The 18,881-nt window shown below is 44.5% G+C and overlaps 1 protein-coding gene across 13 annotated transcripts in view; it reads left to right on the top strand.

The window, feature by feature from the left end:
* Positions 1 to 18,881, top strand: part of TRPM8 (transient receptor potential cation channel subfamily M member 8) — a 111,143-nt gene that overhangs the window by 54,516 nt on the left and 37,746 nt on the right. For 8 of the 13 annotated variants that reach the window (XM_048954199.1, XM_048954195.1, XM_048954194.1 and 5 more), the window contains 2 exons: positions 15,291 to 15,380; positions 15,564 to 15,676. The exons of 3 other annotated variants lie outside the window; for them this stretch is intronic. In XM_048954199.1, the coding sequence (XP_048810156.1) occupies positions 15,291 to 15,380; positions 15,564 to 15,676 (203 nt within the window). The remainder of the gene's footprint in view (positions 1 to 15,290; positions 15,381 to 15,563; positions 15,677 to 18,881) is intronic. 2 more of the 13 variants (XM_048954204.1, XM_048954205.1) reach the window with 1 other exon arrangement.

Here is an 18,881-nt window from a genome sequence, read left to right on the forward strand (position 1 = left end):
TGTCAGACATGCTTCAAGTGGGGCTCCATACTGTATCACTTCTGGACCCAGGCGAGCATAAATCTACTTCCTTATCTTTTATGGGCTTCAATAGTTATAAATAATGGTGACCAAGCTGAGCAGTTTTTTCTTGTACTTGCACTAATAGATAATATAAAGCAGGCTGGGGGAAGTGAGCAATACTCAATATTGCTATGCCCTAACCAGGGAGAAACTAAAACATTTAACCTGCTTTTTGGCTGTTCAGTTCCAGAGATAAAAAGAAAACAACAAAGAACCAGTTGCTAACCTTCTTTCCCTGGTATGCACTGGACGATTGATCCTTCAGCCTGCAGCTCTGGAGTGTTCAGTATGACTGATCATAGAATCTTAGAACGGCCTGGGTTGAAAGGACCACAATGCTCATCCAGTTCCAACCCCTGCTGTGTGCAGGTCACCAACCAGCAGACCAGGCTGCCCAGAGCCACATCCAGCCTGGCCTTGAATGCCTCCAGGGATGGGGGCTTCAAAATAAAATAGGTGCTAGGTTAATGGGGACTACTGTGTTGTCTATGACTTAATTGCATGCGATTTAAGGTGGGTGTTTGTGAGTTTTCTTTTCCTTCAAATGTGAATGAACCATCTGGCCTTGTGTACGTCTCTACAGTAGGAGAAGCAGAGTTCAATTCCTCGTTTCAACCAGGGCGCATTGAATAGGATGGTTGTATCAAGGTTTTTAATCAGCTTTGGCACACTCTCTAGTGGCATGGCTAAGCACGATTTACTGCTTTTAATGTAGCAACTTTGCTGAGTAATTGCTGTGTGAGCTGGACTCAGAGTCGATAGGTTTGATGCCTCACGGGCAAATGCTTCCACAAATGCCATCCTTGGAGTGTGAATCCTAAGCAGCTGGAAGGCTACACCATCAATAAATCATGTCATAATAAAGCTGGCATGGTTCAGTCTTGGTGAACTGCAAGCTTGCTGCCAACTAGGTAATCTGTGCTGTTTGGTGTGCTTCTGATGAAACGTCTGCCCATCTGCTGAGTGGGTCCTCCAAAAGGCTAAGGGTAAGATGGAGGATTAGAAAGAAATGCAAGTGGACTTTCATCCCGATTTATTGTGGCTTTCTTGTGTGGTGTTCCTGGCAAGATTTATAGAGGAGAAATGTAATTGGATTTCCAAAGAAGGCAGAGGATAAGGCAAGCAGGAAAAGCCTGTCTGGGAGTGTTATAGTGCTAGGGGAACTGGAGGCAGTCTGGGTGAAGGCACAAGGGGGTAAGTTCTCTTCTAAGACCTCGATTCAGGATTTGGCATTTACGAAGTAAGCATCTTTCCTGTTGGCAAATATTCTGGACCTAAAGGCTCACAGTGGAGAAGAAAATATCTTAAGAATGTTCAGAAGTTGCCTCTGGCAATGCTTCGTAAGCAGGTTCTCAATTCAAGCTGTAAGCACATTGATATAGGTGGCAGCTACTCATTCCTTAAGGCAGATGTGTGGCACATGCTTCGTCCAAAAAGTTGACTGGCTAAAATATCAGCAACTCAGTGAAGGAAAGCAAAGAATGGCAGCTGTGTGAAAGGGAATTTAGGCTTTCCTAATGGCTGCCTGTCGTTACAGTGTGATGGTATGTGAGCAGATATCAATCCAGAATATTCTGGGCTCACTTGCTGCCTCAGAGCAGGCTCTGAAGTTGTGATCCACTCACGGAGTGTTGAATAGCTCAGAGCCTAAGATTTCTCCTTTTTGGACTGAAAGACCATTCTCTGCCAGTAACATCCTTTGCAATTACCATCCTACGCCCAGCTCAGTGAGGTAAGTGGCATAGGAAGCCTTGTGATGCCAGGAAAGTGCAAGTGCTCTGTAGATGTAGGCTCTTTTAAATCAGGTCTAAGCTACTGAGCCCATTAGTAGGAGGATGGCAATGCCATTCCAGGTAGCAAATGAGGATATGAATTACAAATGAGGATATGACTCAAAGGGCAGATGCACCTGGAGGGGTCTGGGCTTCTGAGGGGCCACTGCCTTGTGATGTGCTTTGCCCTGTAGAGGATGCTCTCTGGAAGAATAACAGAATGCTACAGATAAAATTTCAGTCTCTACAAACATGCACCTGGCACTGGGCTTAAATATGTATTTTCCACAAACTGCATTTACTTTTGGAATGTGTTAAAACAGGAGGTCTTGACTTCTCATGTTTCCAAAGAAGAGATAAGATCATCCATGCAGATATATTGTGTTCTGTGGGAAGTACCGGGCTGCTCTCTAGCTGCAGTGGCAGTTTCCCTGAAGTTGCAATCCTCCCTTTGTCTTTCTTCAGTCCTCACTCAGGCCTGTCTGTTGTATGTTGCTGTGTTCTACAGAAATAGGCTTGCTTCCTCCAGTCTTAGGTCTGATGAGTTGGATGACTCTGCTGACAGCAGCGTTGTCAGCTGGCTTGCAGTCAGGCTTCAATAAGCCAAGGCACTGCGACCCTTTCATTTATCTGTTTGGCTGCACAGGAAAGGCTTAAAACAGCAGGCTCCTAAGATCTGCACTGGAATTGTTTGCAGATGTAGAGACTTAATGGTGAAAAATAGTAAACCATCCCTTTAGAGCCTGAAGAGTGGTATCTAAAGCCGTGCCCTCAGCACTTTCAAGCCATAAATAAGAGTTCAGGCATGTTTGACTAAGGAAGATTATTAGCTTGGCAGGGGAGGGAGGTTGTTTTCTCTGTAATTTAAAAGATTGATTCCTAATTACCTGGTTGAACATTTGCTGTCATGCATGCTGAGTGCCTGAATGCAGTGGCTGAAGACAGAATAGTTCCCTTTGGGAGAGTCATCACAATTGCTTGGCCAGCAAAGTGCCTGATCTCATCACCTTTTGCTGCAGGGAAACATTCGAGTCCTGGAGATCAAAACATCTTTTCCACAGCGTGGGAAGGAAATGAAAAGCAAAACTGTTTGTTTCACACATTCCTGGCCTGTGCTTACTTCTGCAGTATCCCAGCACTGTCCAGCAGTATGTTAGGTGACGTGGGGAATGTTTGTCACGTGCTGTTTGTTCTGTCATCTTTTTCCCAGGGGTGAGTGCATGCTTTAAGTGTGTAAAGACAGGGAGCTTAAGGAAGTGCATGTTTTATCCGTAGACATAGCCGTGCTGGGCACACTGAATGGTGCTGCTGTTACAGAAGGAGGACAGTTTTGTGGCTACTTTCACTTTAACATGATTTAATTTTGCCTAAGTTTAGTTTGTGGTGCTGTATAGTAAAGAACTTATTAAAAGGTTTGGTGGGGGGGTTAACGAAACCAAATTGAAGTGAGCTTTATTTCACTTTAGTGATGGAAAGCCCTTCTTCTGGTGTCTGCTGTCAGATCCACTTTCTTTGTCCTTAGCCTATCAGAGCCGCCTGGCACTGGTGCCTCTTGCTCCACAACCATCATATTAATGGGATGGCAAGATATTACAGCAAATCCCTGTTGGACAGGCAGCTTGTCTGGCAGCTGACCCCAGCCTGAAGGAACGCTGTCCTGGGGATTTCAATTGTGTGTGGCACCACAGTGGTTGTCAGGCAACATCGATCATATTGAGCTGCAGAGTTCAGCAGTTCATCCTGAAAGGGCGTCCATGAAGGTGTGCTAATGCAGCCACGCTCTGCTTCAGGTGCTAAAATGCTTCCTGGGAAGAGTTCCTCAAGCAGCCGTCCTGAACTTTGGCCCCACCAGCATGTGGGGGAGATGTTTGGTGATGCTGACAGTAGAGCCTAGCATTTTTCAGATGGATGCTTTAGTCTGTGCATGACTCTGTGCAGCAAACAGAAGTGTTTCATTTAGAGATGGTGTGAGGCAGTGCCTGTTCTACTAAACTGCATCTTAAACTGAAGAAATTCTGCCTGAAGCTCACTGAGGTTGAAAGGTTTGTTCAGTGAGAGCAGGAGATGAACTGGGAGACAAGGAACACTCCAAATAGGCTGTGCCCTAAGCTGCAGGCTGGAGTCCCACAGTCCCTGCACATGGCACATCTGCAAATGCACCTGTTAACAGCACTACTGAGGAGCTAGCAGGTCCTGGCAGCCCTATGTAAGGTTAGGGAGTGAAATAGGGAAATCCAAGAGCAAGGGAGCTGGAGTTCTGCTGGGTAACGGGTTGGCCATGAGCCATCAGTGTGCTATTGTGGCCAGGAAGGCCAATGGCATCCTGAGGCACATTACAAAGAGGGTGGCCAGCAGATTGAGAGAGGTGATCCTCCCACTCTGCTTTGCCCTGGTGAGGCCACATCTGGAGCACTGGGCTCAGTTCTGGGCTTTCCAGTTCAAAAAAGACAGGGATTTCCTAGAAGAAGCCCAGCAGAGGTTCACAAAGGTGATTAAGGGCTTGGAGCATCTCTCTTACGAAGAAAGACTGAGTGACCTGGGACTGTTCAGTCTGGAGAAGAGAAGGATTAGGTGGAGTCCTATCACTGTTCATAAATTTCTAGTGGGTGAGAGTCAAGTGAATGAGACCAGATTCTTCAGTGGTGTGCAGTGATGGTCTTTGGCCATGGGGAATGGACTCACCTTTCAGTGCAAAGAAATAGCTTATTTAAACAAGTTCACTTACTGTAGAAATTACATACTTCCATGTAGGTGTTTGGCTGAACTTGATATCAGTTAATTCTTGCTTCCTGGAATATTTTGGTGGAGAGTGGGGTGTGCATGTTTTCAACACATCTTGTATGCTGACTCTGCTAGTTGGCCTTTGCTAGATGATGTATTAGAAATGGATAAGGCACGAAGTGTAGTTTGAGGTTACCGCTTCACAGCTGAATGGCAAAGTGTTTTGCTCGTCTTTTCAGGTCTTTGCTCATCATTTCAGGTCTTTGCTCAGAGCAGAAAGCGAAGTTTACCCGTGCCAGCACTGTGTTGATTTGCCTTGCTTGCTAATGCCTGCTTACATTTTTTCCACTTGCATGAAAAAGCAGCCTCATAAATTAGAAGCACTCAGTAGACAATATGCTGCTCCTAATTATGTGGAAGCACAGACAACAGTCAAAACAGTAACAGGAAAACTACCAAAGCAAATGCAGCAGGCTGCTAACTGCCAAATTAAGGTCTCAGCTCTTCATTGTAACTAAATTTGCATGTTGATGAGATTTGGTGGCACGCTTCTGGATTACTGTCCTCCCCGTGGAAGAGGTGGACTGCTCCTGCTGTGTCAGACCTGCGCAGAAGTGTCAGCCTGTAGGACACGCAGAAGGACAGTTTTGAGGTTGCTGTTAGCACACAAAAATAAGCTCAAATTCACATTCCGTTTGCTTAGTTCTATGTCTGCAGTCTGAAATGGCATGCCATGGCTGGTTGCTACACATCTGTGCTACAAATCCTTTTTAGGATCAAGTCGAGGAGCTCAAGAAACATTTGGATGTGGGTGGGTTGAACTGAGTGATCTTGTAGGTCTTTTCCAACCTTGGTGATTCTGTGTGGCATCTTTATTTTTCCCATGAGAAAACACGTTCCTTGCTCTTCAAGTACTGCTAGACAACAAAAGCCAGGATTTAAACTGAGACAGGGGAGGTTTGGGTTGGATATGAGGAGGAAGTTTTTCACCCAGAGGGTGGAGAGGCACTGGCACAGGTTGCCCAAGGAGGCTGTGGATGCCCCATCCCTGCAGGCATTCAAGGCCAGGCTGGATGTGCCTCTGGGCAGCCTGGGCTGCTGGTTGGTGACCCTGCACACAGCAGGGGGTTGGAACCAGATAATCATTGTTGTCCTTTTCAACCCAGGCCATTGTATGACTTCTCCCCTTGAGTTTCTTTTTCTCTGTATTACAGCTGCATTGTGACTCCAGCTTACTGAACTGTACTTCTTGCAGTTTTAGATTGGCCCAAGCCCTAGGGATTGCTCCTTGCGAGTGCAATTTCCAAGGTTTGCAGCTCAGAAATGTTGGGAACTGAGGGGAGTGCCAGCAAAGTGCTCATGAATGTTTGTGGTGTGTGAGAGACCCAGGAGTTAAGGAGAAAGCAATCACTGCACAGCATCTTTGCACGAGCTGTTTGGGTTGTGTCATTTCTGATTGATATGTTTGTTCCTCCTGTAACACTTAGGCTAATACTTAGTGATGATGATGATGGGTTGGCAGTTGGGCTGGATGGAGTTCTTTTCCAACCTTCATGGTTCTACACTTCTGTGATTTGTACATATCCCTTAAAGCCTAGTAGGTGTGAAAGCTTTCAATCCCAGAGCGAGGTCTCAATGCGTCCTTGCTGCTCTGTGTCAAGGATTACTTGGCTATGGCACTACAGCAGCCACTTCTTCTATTTTCTCTGTACAGCCATGGCACACATTTTCTCATTCAGCACTGTAGGCTCTGTTTTCATTTTGTGGCTGAGATCTGTAGCAGAGTACTGCCTGGACAAGGTCCTGGAGGAAATTTATTCTCACTGCAGTGGTGCTTGCCAGGATTTCTTAGCATGAGGTTCCACAGTAGAATGTACATTTTTCATTACGTATCTATAATGAGACTTAAGGTATGGATTAAATAAGACTTTAATTGAAATGCTAAAATGTCCCAGGGCAAAGTAGTAGCATAATTAGAATTGAGGCACATACGTCTCTTCTATGTCACTGGGCATTGCAACAAAGCAGGAACCAAGATGTTTTGAATGGAAACCACAAAGCGTCTTGTTGTCATTTGAAGACCATAGCTGTGATAATGCTGAATGCCCTGCTTGCTGTTCTTTATGTACCAAGGCATGTGTATAATTGCAGACCCCTGTGGGCGTTAGTTACTGTGGGTTCAGTCCTGAGCACGGCGCACTTGGTTTGTACTTACTGCATGGGGCACTGGATCATTCAGCACTGATTGCACAAAGCTCCTCCGACAGATGGAGGAGCTCTGCCACCAGGTATGCAGGGGAGGATTTCCTCTGTGGAAAGCAAGCCTTATTTTTAGCATTGGAAATGCTATGTTTCTTAAATCTCCCTCTTTGAGATGGAGACTCCTGTGGTCTGGCAGAAGGTAACTGTACACCTGCCCAATTCCTCCACGGCTGGCCAGGAATGCTGACTCAAGGAGACCAGATTAAGTGATATGGTGCTGGGTGGCTGAAATCAGCTGTGCCTGTTTCCACAGGGTCAGCTCGCTGTGTTCTGTGTGCCTGAAGTATCCCCTAACACTGGGTGTGAGCTTCCAGCTCTGAGCTCTGGTTTCATTTCATCTCAGACTGTCAGACTCCTGATGTGAGCAGCTGTAACATGGGCTTCAAAGAAAACGGGTGTGATGGCATCTATTTTGGTCTCCACTAATGTCATGTTACTACTGGATTTTTAAGCAACTCCTAAGGAAAGGGTATGGCTGTATGGACCTACATTTTCTTATTTCCTAATCCCAGACATAGGGAATAAAAAATTACAAAGCAGAAAAACTCCTTGCTGCATGGAAGGAGAAAGCTCTACATAAATCCCTTTGGCCCTTCAGAGATGGAAGCAGATGGGAAGGCTTTTAGTTTTGGATTTAGAGGGAGAGCACTTAGAAAGGCATGGTTACTACTACGCTTCTTTGCATGTATTTTTTTTCCTTCTAGTTTTGGTTATCGGTGCTGTACATGCATGAAAATTCCCTTATATTTAAGAAACGTAGATGGGAGGCAGTTGTCAAACTACTTCTCTGTGCTTTGGAACGTGTCCACGTCAAGCTTGAATGGCTCAGAAAGGACTTAGTTGTGCTCTCAGAGCCTTATACATGACCATCCTAAGCGCTGGTATTTTGATTACTTATTAGCTCCCTGTAGAGTGAGATGGGAGAGTTAAAAGAATCTGATGTTGGCTCTGTATGGACACAGAGCTCTTATTGCTCGAGCTGTAGCTGCCTCCGAATGGACAAAATTACATCTTGCTGAAGTCTGAGTTTTCTAGAAAAAATAAAATGCTGCTCTCTTTGGCACTTCTCCATCTGTTGCATTGCCTCTTTTCCCCACCTGGAGGGTATGTTTGTCATTGCTGCTGCTACATCAGCACGAGTGTTTCTCTGTGGCACTGGATGAGGTGTTAAGGAGGACACTGACATCTCTGCATCTGTGCTGAAATGCTTTGGCAAAACTGTGCATTTCCTCTTTTTAGTGAGATAAATGGCTGGTCTCCCTCTCCTGCTTTGCTTACCCTGAGGAAGGCTGCTATTCTGCTGACATAACGTCTGTTCTGTGGTGTTTGTCAGCTGTTCCCTCCTCTGCTGCTTCACGTATTGAAGCACTTGTTTGGGTTTATTAGGAGTTGAGTGGTCGTGTAGCATTGCTTAGCATGTGTTTGCTGGACAGAAAGCCCTGCTGCTTAATTACCTGTGAGTGTGGAAATGCTCTGCTTGTTTTCTATGGAGGTGAGACCTGCTAGCATTTCTGCTGGGACGTGGATTGCAGCGAGTGACTTCAGCCAGCAATTGCCACCTGCCTGCAGGATCTCATCGTAATGTCTAGAGCAAATTCAGGGAGGTTCTAACAGAGCTGTTTGTCATTCCTGTGCATGACAGAGAACCCCAGGCAGGGCAGTCACGTATATGAGGGGCTGCTCCCAAAGTAATGCCTCCTATTTTATGATATCAGCCCGCAGCATCAGAGGTGAATCCTGGTGGGATGGCAGTAGAGGAATGGCACTACGAGCCAAAGTCAAAACAGCAGGCAATCGAGGGGCCCCGTGTGAATTCTCCAAAGCTGCATTGCAAGCGCATGTTTTGCCTGAAGGTGGCAGAGTAGAAGGTTTTGCAATTACTGTGCTGGTAAGTTAGCGCTCGTCCCCAAATTAATTTGACTCTCAGCCAAGTCAGGTGTTGGGCAAATCAGAAGAAAACAGATTTGGGCCTTATGGGTTCAACTGAATTACTCCTAAGGACTGCCAAGTCGGTGACCTTCCCCAGCACACAGTGCTATCATAGAATCCCTGATCATCTAGTCCAACTCCTTGCAATGAACATGGACACACACAGCTCTTATCAATGGAGGGAAACTAATCCACCAAAGGCATTACATTTTTTTGTTATAATACAATGTCTGTGTGTGTGTGGAAGTGAGAAATGCACGCAAGACTTTTGGAACTTTAGCCAAAGCACTTAATTTGAATAACACTATGCAGAATAATTCAACAAGCCAATTTGTGTTCTTATTTTAATTCATAAGGAAGCGATAATGGAAAGTTCCTTTTCCTATTTAAATGCTTCATCAGATTGTGCTGGGACAAACTCTCAAGTATTTGTCCAAATATGCACTGCCTAACTCTTTACACTTTGTAGAGCTGGCAAGAGAAGCCGAAATATATATTCAGTCTGTTCCTATTTCTCAATAGTGTTCTTTTTTTTGTTGCTGTAAGGCAGGCAATGATCTAACAAGTGCTTGAGGTGATGCTTGTCACAGATGCAGCTGCTTTGGCATAACAAATACAGAGGTCCTCCTGCTGTGCCTTTCTCCTGTGGGCTGGTTGAGGTCTGTGAGCTGGTTCATGTTGTGCTTCAGGGGGAAAAGTGCACCTGCAAGTCATGTCAGACATAGGTGGTGTACGTGCAGTCAACCCTGGATACAGCTCATGGCTGCCCATTAGGCAAGGCAGAGTCTGCACATGGCGAAGTTAAACAGTCATGCATGAACCATGAGCAAATCTGCTTCCGATGACACTGGCAGATGGCTCTCAGGAGAGCATTTTGGTGATGACAGTGAGTGTATTTGCATGTCAGCAAAGGAGGAGGGTGCTGTGCTGGCTGTGGACAGGGTACGATGGGATTCCCTTAGGGATTTCAGTATTTGGAAGGCTTGAGGCTATAGGCAAGGTCCAAGGATGGGTCCGTAGCCCTGGGGGAGACTGCAGCTGGATGCTCCTGGTAGGTCTGCTCAGGGCTGTTCAGGGCCCTGGTAGCCCTTAATATGATGGTCTTTGTGGTTGAGTACTTTGTGGTTAGTATTTCTTGTTCTTCACTCAGTGTCTATCGATTTTTTTTGCCATGCTGATGCTACCTGGAAAGCTTGCTGCTGCAATAGCTTCGTAAGAGCGGGAAATGTTTTCAGAGGCAGATATTGACTGGGTCACGAAGTCCTGGTTTCTGACTATTCACGTTCAAGCAAAGTTCCCAGTATCACTTTGAAAAGCAGAGACAAAATAGGCCAGGCAGCCTTTTCTGTTCCTCACATAGGTCAGTAGTGAAATCTATGACTGCTCTGATCTAAACTGCTGTTTTAGCAATAGGTGGTCTTCTGAGGGCTAAGCTGCTTAACTGAAGATGCTTTTGAATGGTGGGGTTTGTGTGTGTGTGTTTTGTTTTAATGCACTATGACTAGGGCTGTCAGCTGAGGATTCTATTGCAGAAACAAATTCAGGCTTGTGCCATGTACAGATGTGGAGTTTGTAACATAGGCAATCTGCTCCTTTTGCAACTCCAGTTGTAGTATCAGCTCTACCCTCGCTCCTCCTTGTGGCCATTTAAAAACATTGTACTTCTTTAGTTTTCAGTGTGAATATAGTTATTTTCCCCCCAAATTAGGCTTCTGTCCCTGGATATGTGTGCCTGAGTTTGTGACCTGGCAGCCAGCTGCTTGGTGTAATGGTAGTCTTGCACAACAACAAGTTTCTGGGCATCATTTGGCTTCTTCTTTTCTATGTAAGGATTGTGACAACAGTGGGATGTTTTATTTTTTTTTTAATTATTTTTTTTAATTTTATTTTACTTAAATGAGTAGAAGCCCTATGCAGGTAGTCTTCTGTGATGGAGTTGGAAGGACTAATCTGAGTTTTCAGCTCTATAGCAGAATTAGGTTTCTAGAATGATGTGGCTGGCTTTAAATCTCTGCTTTAATGATGTGCTTTATATCACCTTTCTGATACATGACCTTTCAAGTTGTTTCGCTGTGCTTTTTTTTCCTCTCCATTAACAGCACAGAATCCATTTAGAAAGTACATTGATATCCCTTTGACCCCAAGGTTTGGGGGTTTAGGTAATAGGATCCTGTAATGGAAAGATTAACTGAAGTACAAACGCAGTAGGTGTCTGCACTACTGCAAATTGTGAAGAAGCTTACAGTTCTTCCCCTTGGAACCAGCACGTGCAGCACTGAAGCACCACTAAACATGGGCTGATGTGCACTTAGATGCTGGGCAGTCTCTTCAGAATGATCACTCTCTATCTCCCACAAGCAGGCAGATGCCCAGCCAGTCTCCAACAGGGGTAACTTTCCCCACCAATACCCCTACCCCCTGTATTACTGAGCACGACACTCCACAGCATGGTATATCCCTTGGGTCAGTTTAGCTCAATTGGCCTGGATGTGTCCCCTCCTTATCTCTTACATGCTCCAAATGTACTCTTGGGAGTCAGAAAAAGAGAAAACCTTGACTCTGTGTGAGCACTGCTTAGTGACAGCCACAACACCACTGTGTTTGTTATAAACACAAATTCAAAACACGACAGAACATGGGCAAAACAAGTTGGAGCAACAATTATGTGCCCGTCCATTCTTCTTACCTTGTTCCTGTACTGAAAGATGGGGGTTAGAGAAAGCAATTGTAGGAGGTGAACAGAAGTTGTCTGAGGGGGAAAGGGGGAAATTGCATGTAGGAAAGATGTGTGTTGGGGAAAGAGCAGGCTTACAAGAGAAGGAATTGTTTGAGGCTGTGTGAGAACTATGCAATGCATTTCTACTTCAGTAGGTGTCTTCCTGGTACTTGAACTGTTTTTTTATCATGGGGATGGTCAAACACTGGAATAGGCTTCTGAGGGAGTCAGCAGCACGTTCTAATTTAGTATCATCAGCAATCTTGCTGAGGTACCTCTCCAGTCCTGCATCCAGATCATTGATAAAGATGTTGAGCAGAACTGGCCCTAGAATCGACCTCTGGGGAACGCTGCTGGTCACCAGCCATGCACTACAACCCTTGGAGTGCTGCTATGGAGTCAGTTTATCACCCAGTGCAGCACAAATTTGTTCAAATTACAGTTGGATAGTTTTTCCAGGTGGATGCCATGGAGGATGGTATCAAAGGCCTTGCTGACACCCAGAATGATTACATCCACTGCCTTCCCTTCACCTGCCAAGTGGGTGATGTCGTTGTGGAAGGAGATCACATTACTAGGCACTTTCTCATATTGACTATGCCAGATAACAGCGTTATGCTTTAAGCATCTTTCAATATCCCTCAGGAAAGTTTTCTTCATTACTTTTCCAGGAACAGAGCTCAAGCTAACATCTCTGTAGTTTTCTGGGTCTTCTCTTATGCTCTTTTTTTATGGCGTGGGATAGTGCACCCTCAGCAAATCTGGATAGGGATTGAGTGCACCCTCAGCAAATTTGCAGATGACACCAGGAAGAGCAGTGCTGTCAATATTTAGAGAGCTGGGTTGCCCTTCTGGTCAAGCTAGCAGTTGGACTTCATGAACTTCATGAAGTTCAACAGGACCGAGTGCAAGGTCCTGGGGCAATTCCAAATATCAGCATACAGGGGGTGATGAGTGGATCAAGAGCATTTGGCAGTACTGGTATATGAAAAACTGGAACACCTTTCCTATGAAGGAAAGCTGAAACAGTTGGATTGTTCAGCCTAGGCTCTGGGGAGACCTCACTGTGGTCTTCTGATACGTAAAGAAGGGCTAATTAAAAACAAACAAACAAAAAAACCCACAACAACTCACAGACTTTTTGCTAGGGTCTATGGGGGCAGGACAAGGGACAATAGTTGGAAAGTAGATTCATATTGGAGAGAATGCAGAAGTTTTCATGATGAGGATGATGAGACCCTGGAATAGGTTGCCCAGCCAAGATGGGAATGTCCTTTCATTCCAAGTGTTCTAAACTGTGTTGTCTGGGACAACCTGGTCTAGTTGAAGACGTCCCTGCCTGTGGCTTCGGGGTTGCACAGGTGATCTTTAAGGGCTCCTTCCAACACAAACCATTCTTTATTGCTGTGGTTCAGTGATCTTCGAATTAGAGGAGACACTTCTTTTCATTGAGACTTTCACAGTGAGCATTTCTTCCTTTCATAAGCCTGTGGTGAACTGTTCCTCTCTGTTGTCCATAGGAAAACTAGGATAAAAGCAGCTTTCTGCCTGTCTGAGGGGAGTAGGCTGTCTTCTCCTTCAATGTTTCAGAAGCAAATGTCACACCGCTGCCTGGATAAAGAATCTTTGCTCCTCTACACACCTCCTTTTCTGCAAAAATATCTACTAGGTAATGCCTATAAATATGTGTAATTTCCAAGGCTTCATGTCTTTCAGTAGCCGTCTTTCTATAGAGAAGAATCATTGCAGACTGGCTTGATGTACAGTTCTTTTTTCCCATCCTTAAAGCTTTTGAGCCTACAACTGTCCTTGTACACCTCTAGCAACTGGTGAAGGAAAAGGTGTTATCTTCTGACACAACCATGAAGCAGAGTGCTCAGAGCTGCTGGAGCAAACCCTGGGCTGGAGAACTGTTGGACTTGATGCAATAGAGTCAATTTATTTTAACTGTAAAAACAGCCCTGTTGAAAATCTGTTCAGCCCTACAGTTCTGATAACGGGACAGGTTTGTAGAGCGGCTTAAGGGCTCTGTGAGAGGAGGAAGCAGTCTTTCTGGTCCTGGAAATCCAAACTCCTGCGAAGACAAATGCCTGCCTCTCCCATCTATCTTCTGGTGTCTTTCCCTGTGTTTATGGTGAATCAGCTCCACATGGGTATGTTTGTTTGCTCTTGGTTCTCCTCCCTTGCCCTTAACACTGTGACAATGGGAACGGGTTTAGAATTAGATTAGAAAGGGAATTTCCAGGACTGACAGCTCAGGAGGCAGCCCAGGGGCAGGGTGATGCTTAGAGCTGGCTGCTGGGAAGAGGGCAGAGAGCATGGAAGGGATTTGAGTAACACAGGTCAGCGCTGCTGCTGCTGTGGAGATGGATTTCATTTTCTGACACCGTGTGTTGATCTAGCTCCTTCGCATTTAACCCTGCTTTCTATGAGGTGGAAAATGATTGCCCTCTTATTCTTGCTTTGTTCTGTTGCAATGCTAAATACTCTGAGAGCTGCTTCTCTGTGCTGATAATGTGTGGTAATGGGATTGCTATTTTAAAAAATCGATACAAATATCACACTAAAAAAAGAAGGGTTTATCAATTAGTCTGTCAAGGGCTGTTTTAATAGATCTGTCTGACACTTGAGACACTTTCCCTAAAAGTATGCTTTCAGTTTCAAATTACTTTTTAAATGCAGTTGGTTGCAGATTCCAGGCTAGCTAATACAAACTGTTAATGGTGAAAAACTTTCTCAGCAGTTCCAGAGAAGCTGGAAATCATAAATGCTTTCATGATTATTTTCGATTGATCAAGAATGTGTTCTCTCACAGAGCAGGGAGTGGCAGCTCCTAACACATGCCTTATTTTTGTGGCTTCAGCTTTCTGGTAGACCAGAGAAGCTGGAAAATTGAAGCTGATGTGAAAGTTTAGAACGGATCTTTTTGAAGCTTGCATTTGCAGTATGAAAGGTTGAATGATGCTGGCTTGATTGAGGCTCTTTTCAGATGCAAAATAATTTGCTGGCAGCTGCATTTGTAAGTTAGATGTTTGAAGTTGTCTTTATGTCCATTTTGGTCCATGTGCTGTTCATTATTTGGGAAAGTATTCCACTTTTACAGACCTTTAAATCAGTTGTGGAGAGGTAAGATTGTGTTAGGATCCATCTGTTCCCTCATCTTTTATATGGCATTTCTGGGTCAGTGAATGGCTGAAGTCTTGGATGAGGAGGCGGTTAATTGTTTTGCTTAAGCCTGTGCTTGAGGCTTGTGGGGCTGGACCAGGTGAAAAGGATTGATTTGTATAACTACTATGCTGCTGGTCTTCTATAATTCTTAGAGCATCGTTTATTTGTAGCATTTACTGAAATCTTAGAAGAAATAGGTGTTACAGTGGGAAGAGTAATGACAGCCTCTCAAAGAATGCCCAAGAGGGCAGTGTTTAAAACAGAGCTTGTTCCACAAGGAGGAAACTGTATTTGAAATGCTTGGCTCCCTGCAGAAAAAGAAGGGAAGACCATGCCCATACCCTCTGTAAAACATAAAATCCACAACAGCCAGTTTAAAACATTGTAACTCTGCAGTGTTCATTGGAGAACGTGCAGTTCAGAGAGACACCATCATACTGGCTTCCCAAAACAGGTTTTGGTGGATCTTACCTCTCCCAGGCAGATGCTGATCTGCAAATAGGAGAAACCAAACGGTTTTAGAAGCCCTGTTGAGCTCTGTGCCGTCTCAGCAAACAGTTGCTGACCTTCCTCACCAGTGCCCTCCTCACACATTTCCCCCTCAACTTCTGGATTGAGAACCTCCCCATGCCCTCAACTACACTCTCCGTGGTTTGCAGTCAGTCAGGTGGCTCAGGTCCTTGAAACAATGGTATATCTTCAACTTGGAGGGTGGTCAACTTCTGTTGGAGTCTATGCCAGGCACAGAGGTAAGAAGCATCAAGGAGGCAATGAAGGGAACAGTGTTATCTTTAAGGTTGTAGTGGACAGAAATGACTGTTATTTTAATGGTGGGTGTGAGGATAATGTTTGCCTTTTGTTAGCCTTGTTCTTTACCAGAAAATGATACCTCCTTCAGTACTGTGACTGTACTGTGAAATTGTTTTCTGTAGGGAATGCTTCCAGCTGGCACCAAGATTGGCAGAGTTCAGAAACTGGAGAACTGTTCCTCACATTGCTGCAGCTGAATGATGGACCAGGGACTCGTGGCATTCCCAGGGAGAAGGTATCCAACATAGATACAGTGCAGAATAAGTGTAGCACCCAACTACATCACTTGCTGCTCTTAGGAAGAGGCTTCTGGTTCTGGGGCTGAGTCATTTTTTAAGCTTGTGGATATGGCATCTTGGAGGAAAGAATGAGTGCATGCCTTGTGCTGCTGAGCTGCTGAAGATATACCAGTTGTGATGCAAGTGTGCCCAGTCGTGGGGAGATTACAAAACCTAACAGAAGTTTGAATTCTGTATGCAAGACCAGTATGTTCTAGAGAGTCATTTGTTGTCAGGATCGATGGCTGCGTGGTGTTTTTAAGCACAGAGGCTTGGTAGTGGCAGCTGATGAATAATTAACAGAAAATTATGGTCAATGAAAGAAATATATCTTTGCTAATTTATAATGACTTGGTAACTTCTGCATATATTTTCCATGAGTGTCTTTTCCTTGGAGGAGTCTGAAAAAGGGTTTTTAGGGTTTGCTTGCTTTCAGCTATGGTTTTCAGTGGATAATGACTGAAACTGTGTCCTGATCAGTCTGACCATCCCCAAGGAGTTGCATTCCTTTAACTGTCTCTGTCTCCTTGCCTCTCTGTGTGCTCAAATTCTTGGCGCAGCTGGTTGCTCTCTCTATTAATGCTGCCTTTAATGCTTCAGATTTTATGACCGTCCTTAGCTCAAAACTTTTCTGAACAGTCTCATCTAGGATGGCAGTTCTCACTCAGCTTGACCTCAGCTACATTTTCTTGAAAAGTTTCCTCCCATCAGTGGGGAGAAGGAATTGGTCCTACTTTTCTCAAACTGACTTTCCAGTGACAGTAGAGAATGAAGGATTTTAGTATTTTACAGGGCTCCAAGAGTCAGATCCTCCATGTGGCCACAGATAATTCAGTCAGATTTTCCCACCTTAATTCTGGAGTGTGGCTGTTATTATTATTCCTTTTTTTTCCATGGACTTGGCAAGAGCTCCTGCATCCCCTGTGTTCTGTGCCACCTGAGTTTCTGTGACTTTCTATTTCACCAGGTTTGATTGAACCCAGCTTCTATATTACAAGAGGTAAATGTGTCCTTGCCCTGGGACATGGTTTAGTGGGCATGGGTTGATGGTTGGACTAGATGGTCTTTAGTGGTCTTTTCCAACCTTAGTGATTCTGTGACTCCTTCTTTAGTAGATCTTATTCTAGGTTAATGAAAGTGTCATTAGCTGTATCTGAATAGGAGCTAGCAGTAGGAGAGACAATTGTATTTTGTTGATGGCAGTTGGGATGTAGATATTAGTTGGTACAACAGAAAGAGATCACTTCTCTTGTGACTTGTGGAAACTTTGCTTGCAAGAACTGTGCTTAGACCTGGGAAAATGTGTACATTGCCTCTTCTGCCCTTGGAATCGATTATTCTTATTGCTTGAATAAACCTGTGTAGAGTTAGTTCTCGGTGATGGAGCCACTTGAAAGTGTCTGTAACTGCCCAGCACAGAAAGAATGAATGGGAAACATACCCAGGCTGTTCTCCAAGGTGTGTAGGAACAGGGCAAAATGCAATGGACATAAACTGGAAGTCAGAAAGTCGCAGTTAGATATTAGGAAACAAATTTCAGTGTGAGTGAGCTCAGATGCTGGAAAGGGAGTCTAGAGAGGTTGTGATACCTCTTGCCTTTATGCCGTATAATTGTACGCATGTGATCTCATGCAAAATCTCTCCTTTCCCTCTTCTCTCCCTTTTCTCAACATTTCTATCCAATTAAGTGCCTAAAAGCCTGAGGTGCACAATCACCAATCACTCTGAATGTTCATAAGCTGAAAATGACATAATTTTTTTGTGGATTTATTTCATTTTTAAGGCTTTTACAGAAAGAATCTGATAGTGTTCTGTTCATACCTATTAATATTTCACACAAAAATGTGCTTTTAAAGCTTTCTGGGCTAACATGCACATCAGTGATTTCACCCATTTTTTTCTCCAAATGCGCCGCGCTCTCACACTATAAATAAATATCAATGTCTGCATTTAGGAATTGTTAAAAAGGATTTTAAATGCTTGTAGAACAACATAATAAGTAATGAGAGAGGGCAGATCTACAGCTTTCTGTTTTGTCATAGCCACATTTTCATATTCTGCTATCAAGAAGTCTTTGTATCCTTGCAAAGGAACACCTGGAGTTATCCAGGAGAGCTGCCCCATTTTGGTGATCCCAGCAGCACGCTTGGAAGAGGGATTCTAATAATGTTGGGCACTGTTAGTAATCCCTTTTGAACTGCTGTAGTATCTGTGATTGTCACAGCACTGTAATTTTGCACTGGTGTGTCATTTATGTCACTGTAAACTTGATGAACCACTGTGTTGCATCTGGGAAAAACAGTGGGTTAAAAATAACAAAATTGTTTTTGGTAATTAATATGAAATCCTAGTGACTTGAGCAGCCAGCTGGATATATGACTTTCCGCTGGAAAGAAATAAGAATCACTGGAGCTTTGAGTGATCTTCAACAGTGCGCTTGCCTTCCTGAACGCAGGGAGGAATGAGCAAGTTTGTTCACAGAGCTGTATCTTTACTATATCTACTTCTTCTTTGCTATGAGAGTGGTGAGGTGCTGGAACAGCTGCCCAGAGAGGCTGTGGATGCCCAGTTCCCTGGAGGTGTTCAAAGTCAGCTTGGATGGGGCCCTGGGCAGCCTGGGCTGGTAGTAAATGTGGAGGTTGGTGGCCCTGCCTGTGGCAGGGGGCTTGGAGATTCATGATCCTTAAGGTCCCTTCCAACCCTGGCCATTCTGTGATTCTGTATCTCTGGAGCAATGGTCTCTGCAGGGGCAGCTTCAGCTCTTTACGCTTTCCAAGAACCATAAAGACCCCAACCTGTTGTATTTTGAATAGTTTAACTGACTTTTCTTGGAACAAAACCTTCTTCCTTCCTTGTTTTGTTCCTTCTTGGAACAAAAACAAATTGCCTGCAGTGTCCAAAAGCAAAGAGTTATGGTTGTGGTTGGTAGGTGCGCAGAGCATCTAAGTGCTTAGCTTGGAGGTGCCTCATTTCCACACTACTTGTTTTGACTTCCTATCCAGAAGCTTAAAGTTTGTAGCTCTTATATTGCACTGGTGGCCAAGAGAAGTGCAATCCATGCACACAGGAAGGATTCAGATCTCTCTTGGTCACAAGTGGGACGTGGTTTTGGGGAAATCCATCCTTGTCCATTTGTTTAATCTGAAGAGTTGACTTTATTTC

The sequence above is a fragment of the Lagopus muta genome, chromosome 8 (assembly GCF_023343835.1).
Source record: "Lagopus muta isolate bLagMut1 chromosome 8, bLagMut1 primary, whole genome shotgun sequence".
Taxonomy (NCBI): Eukaryota; Metazoa; Chordata; class Aves; order Galliformes; family Phasianidae; genus Lagopus; species Lagopus muta.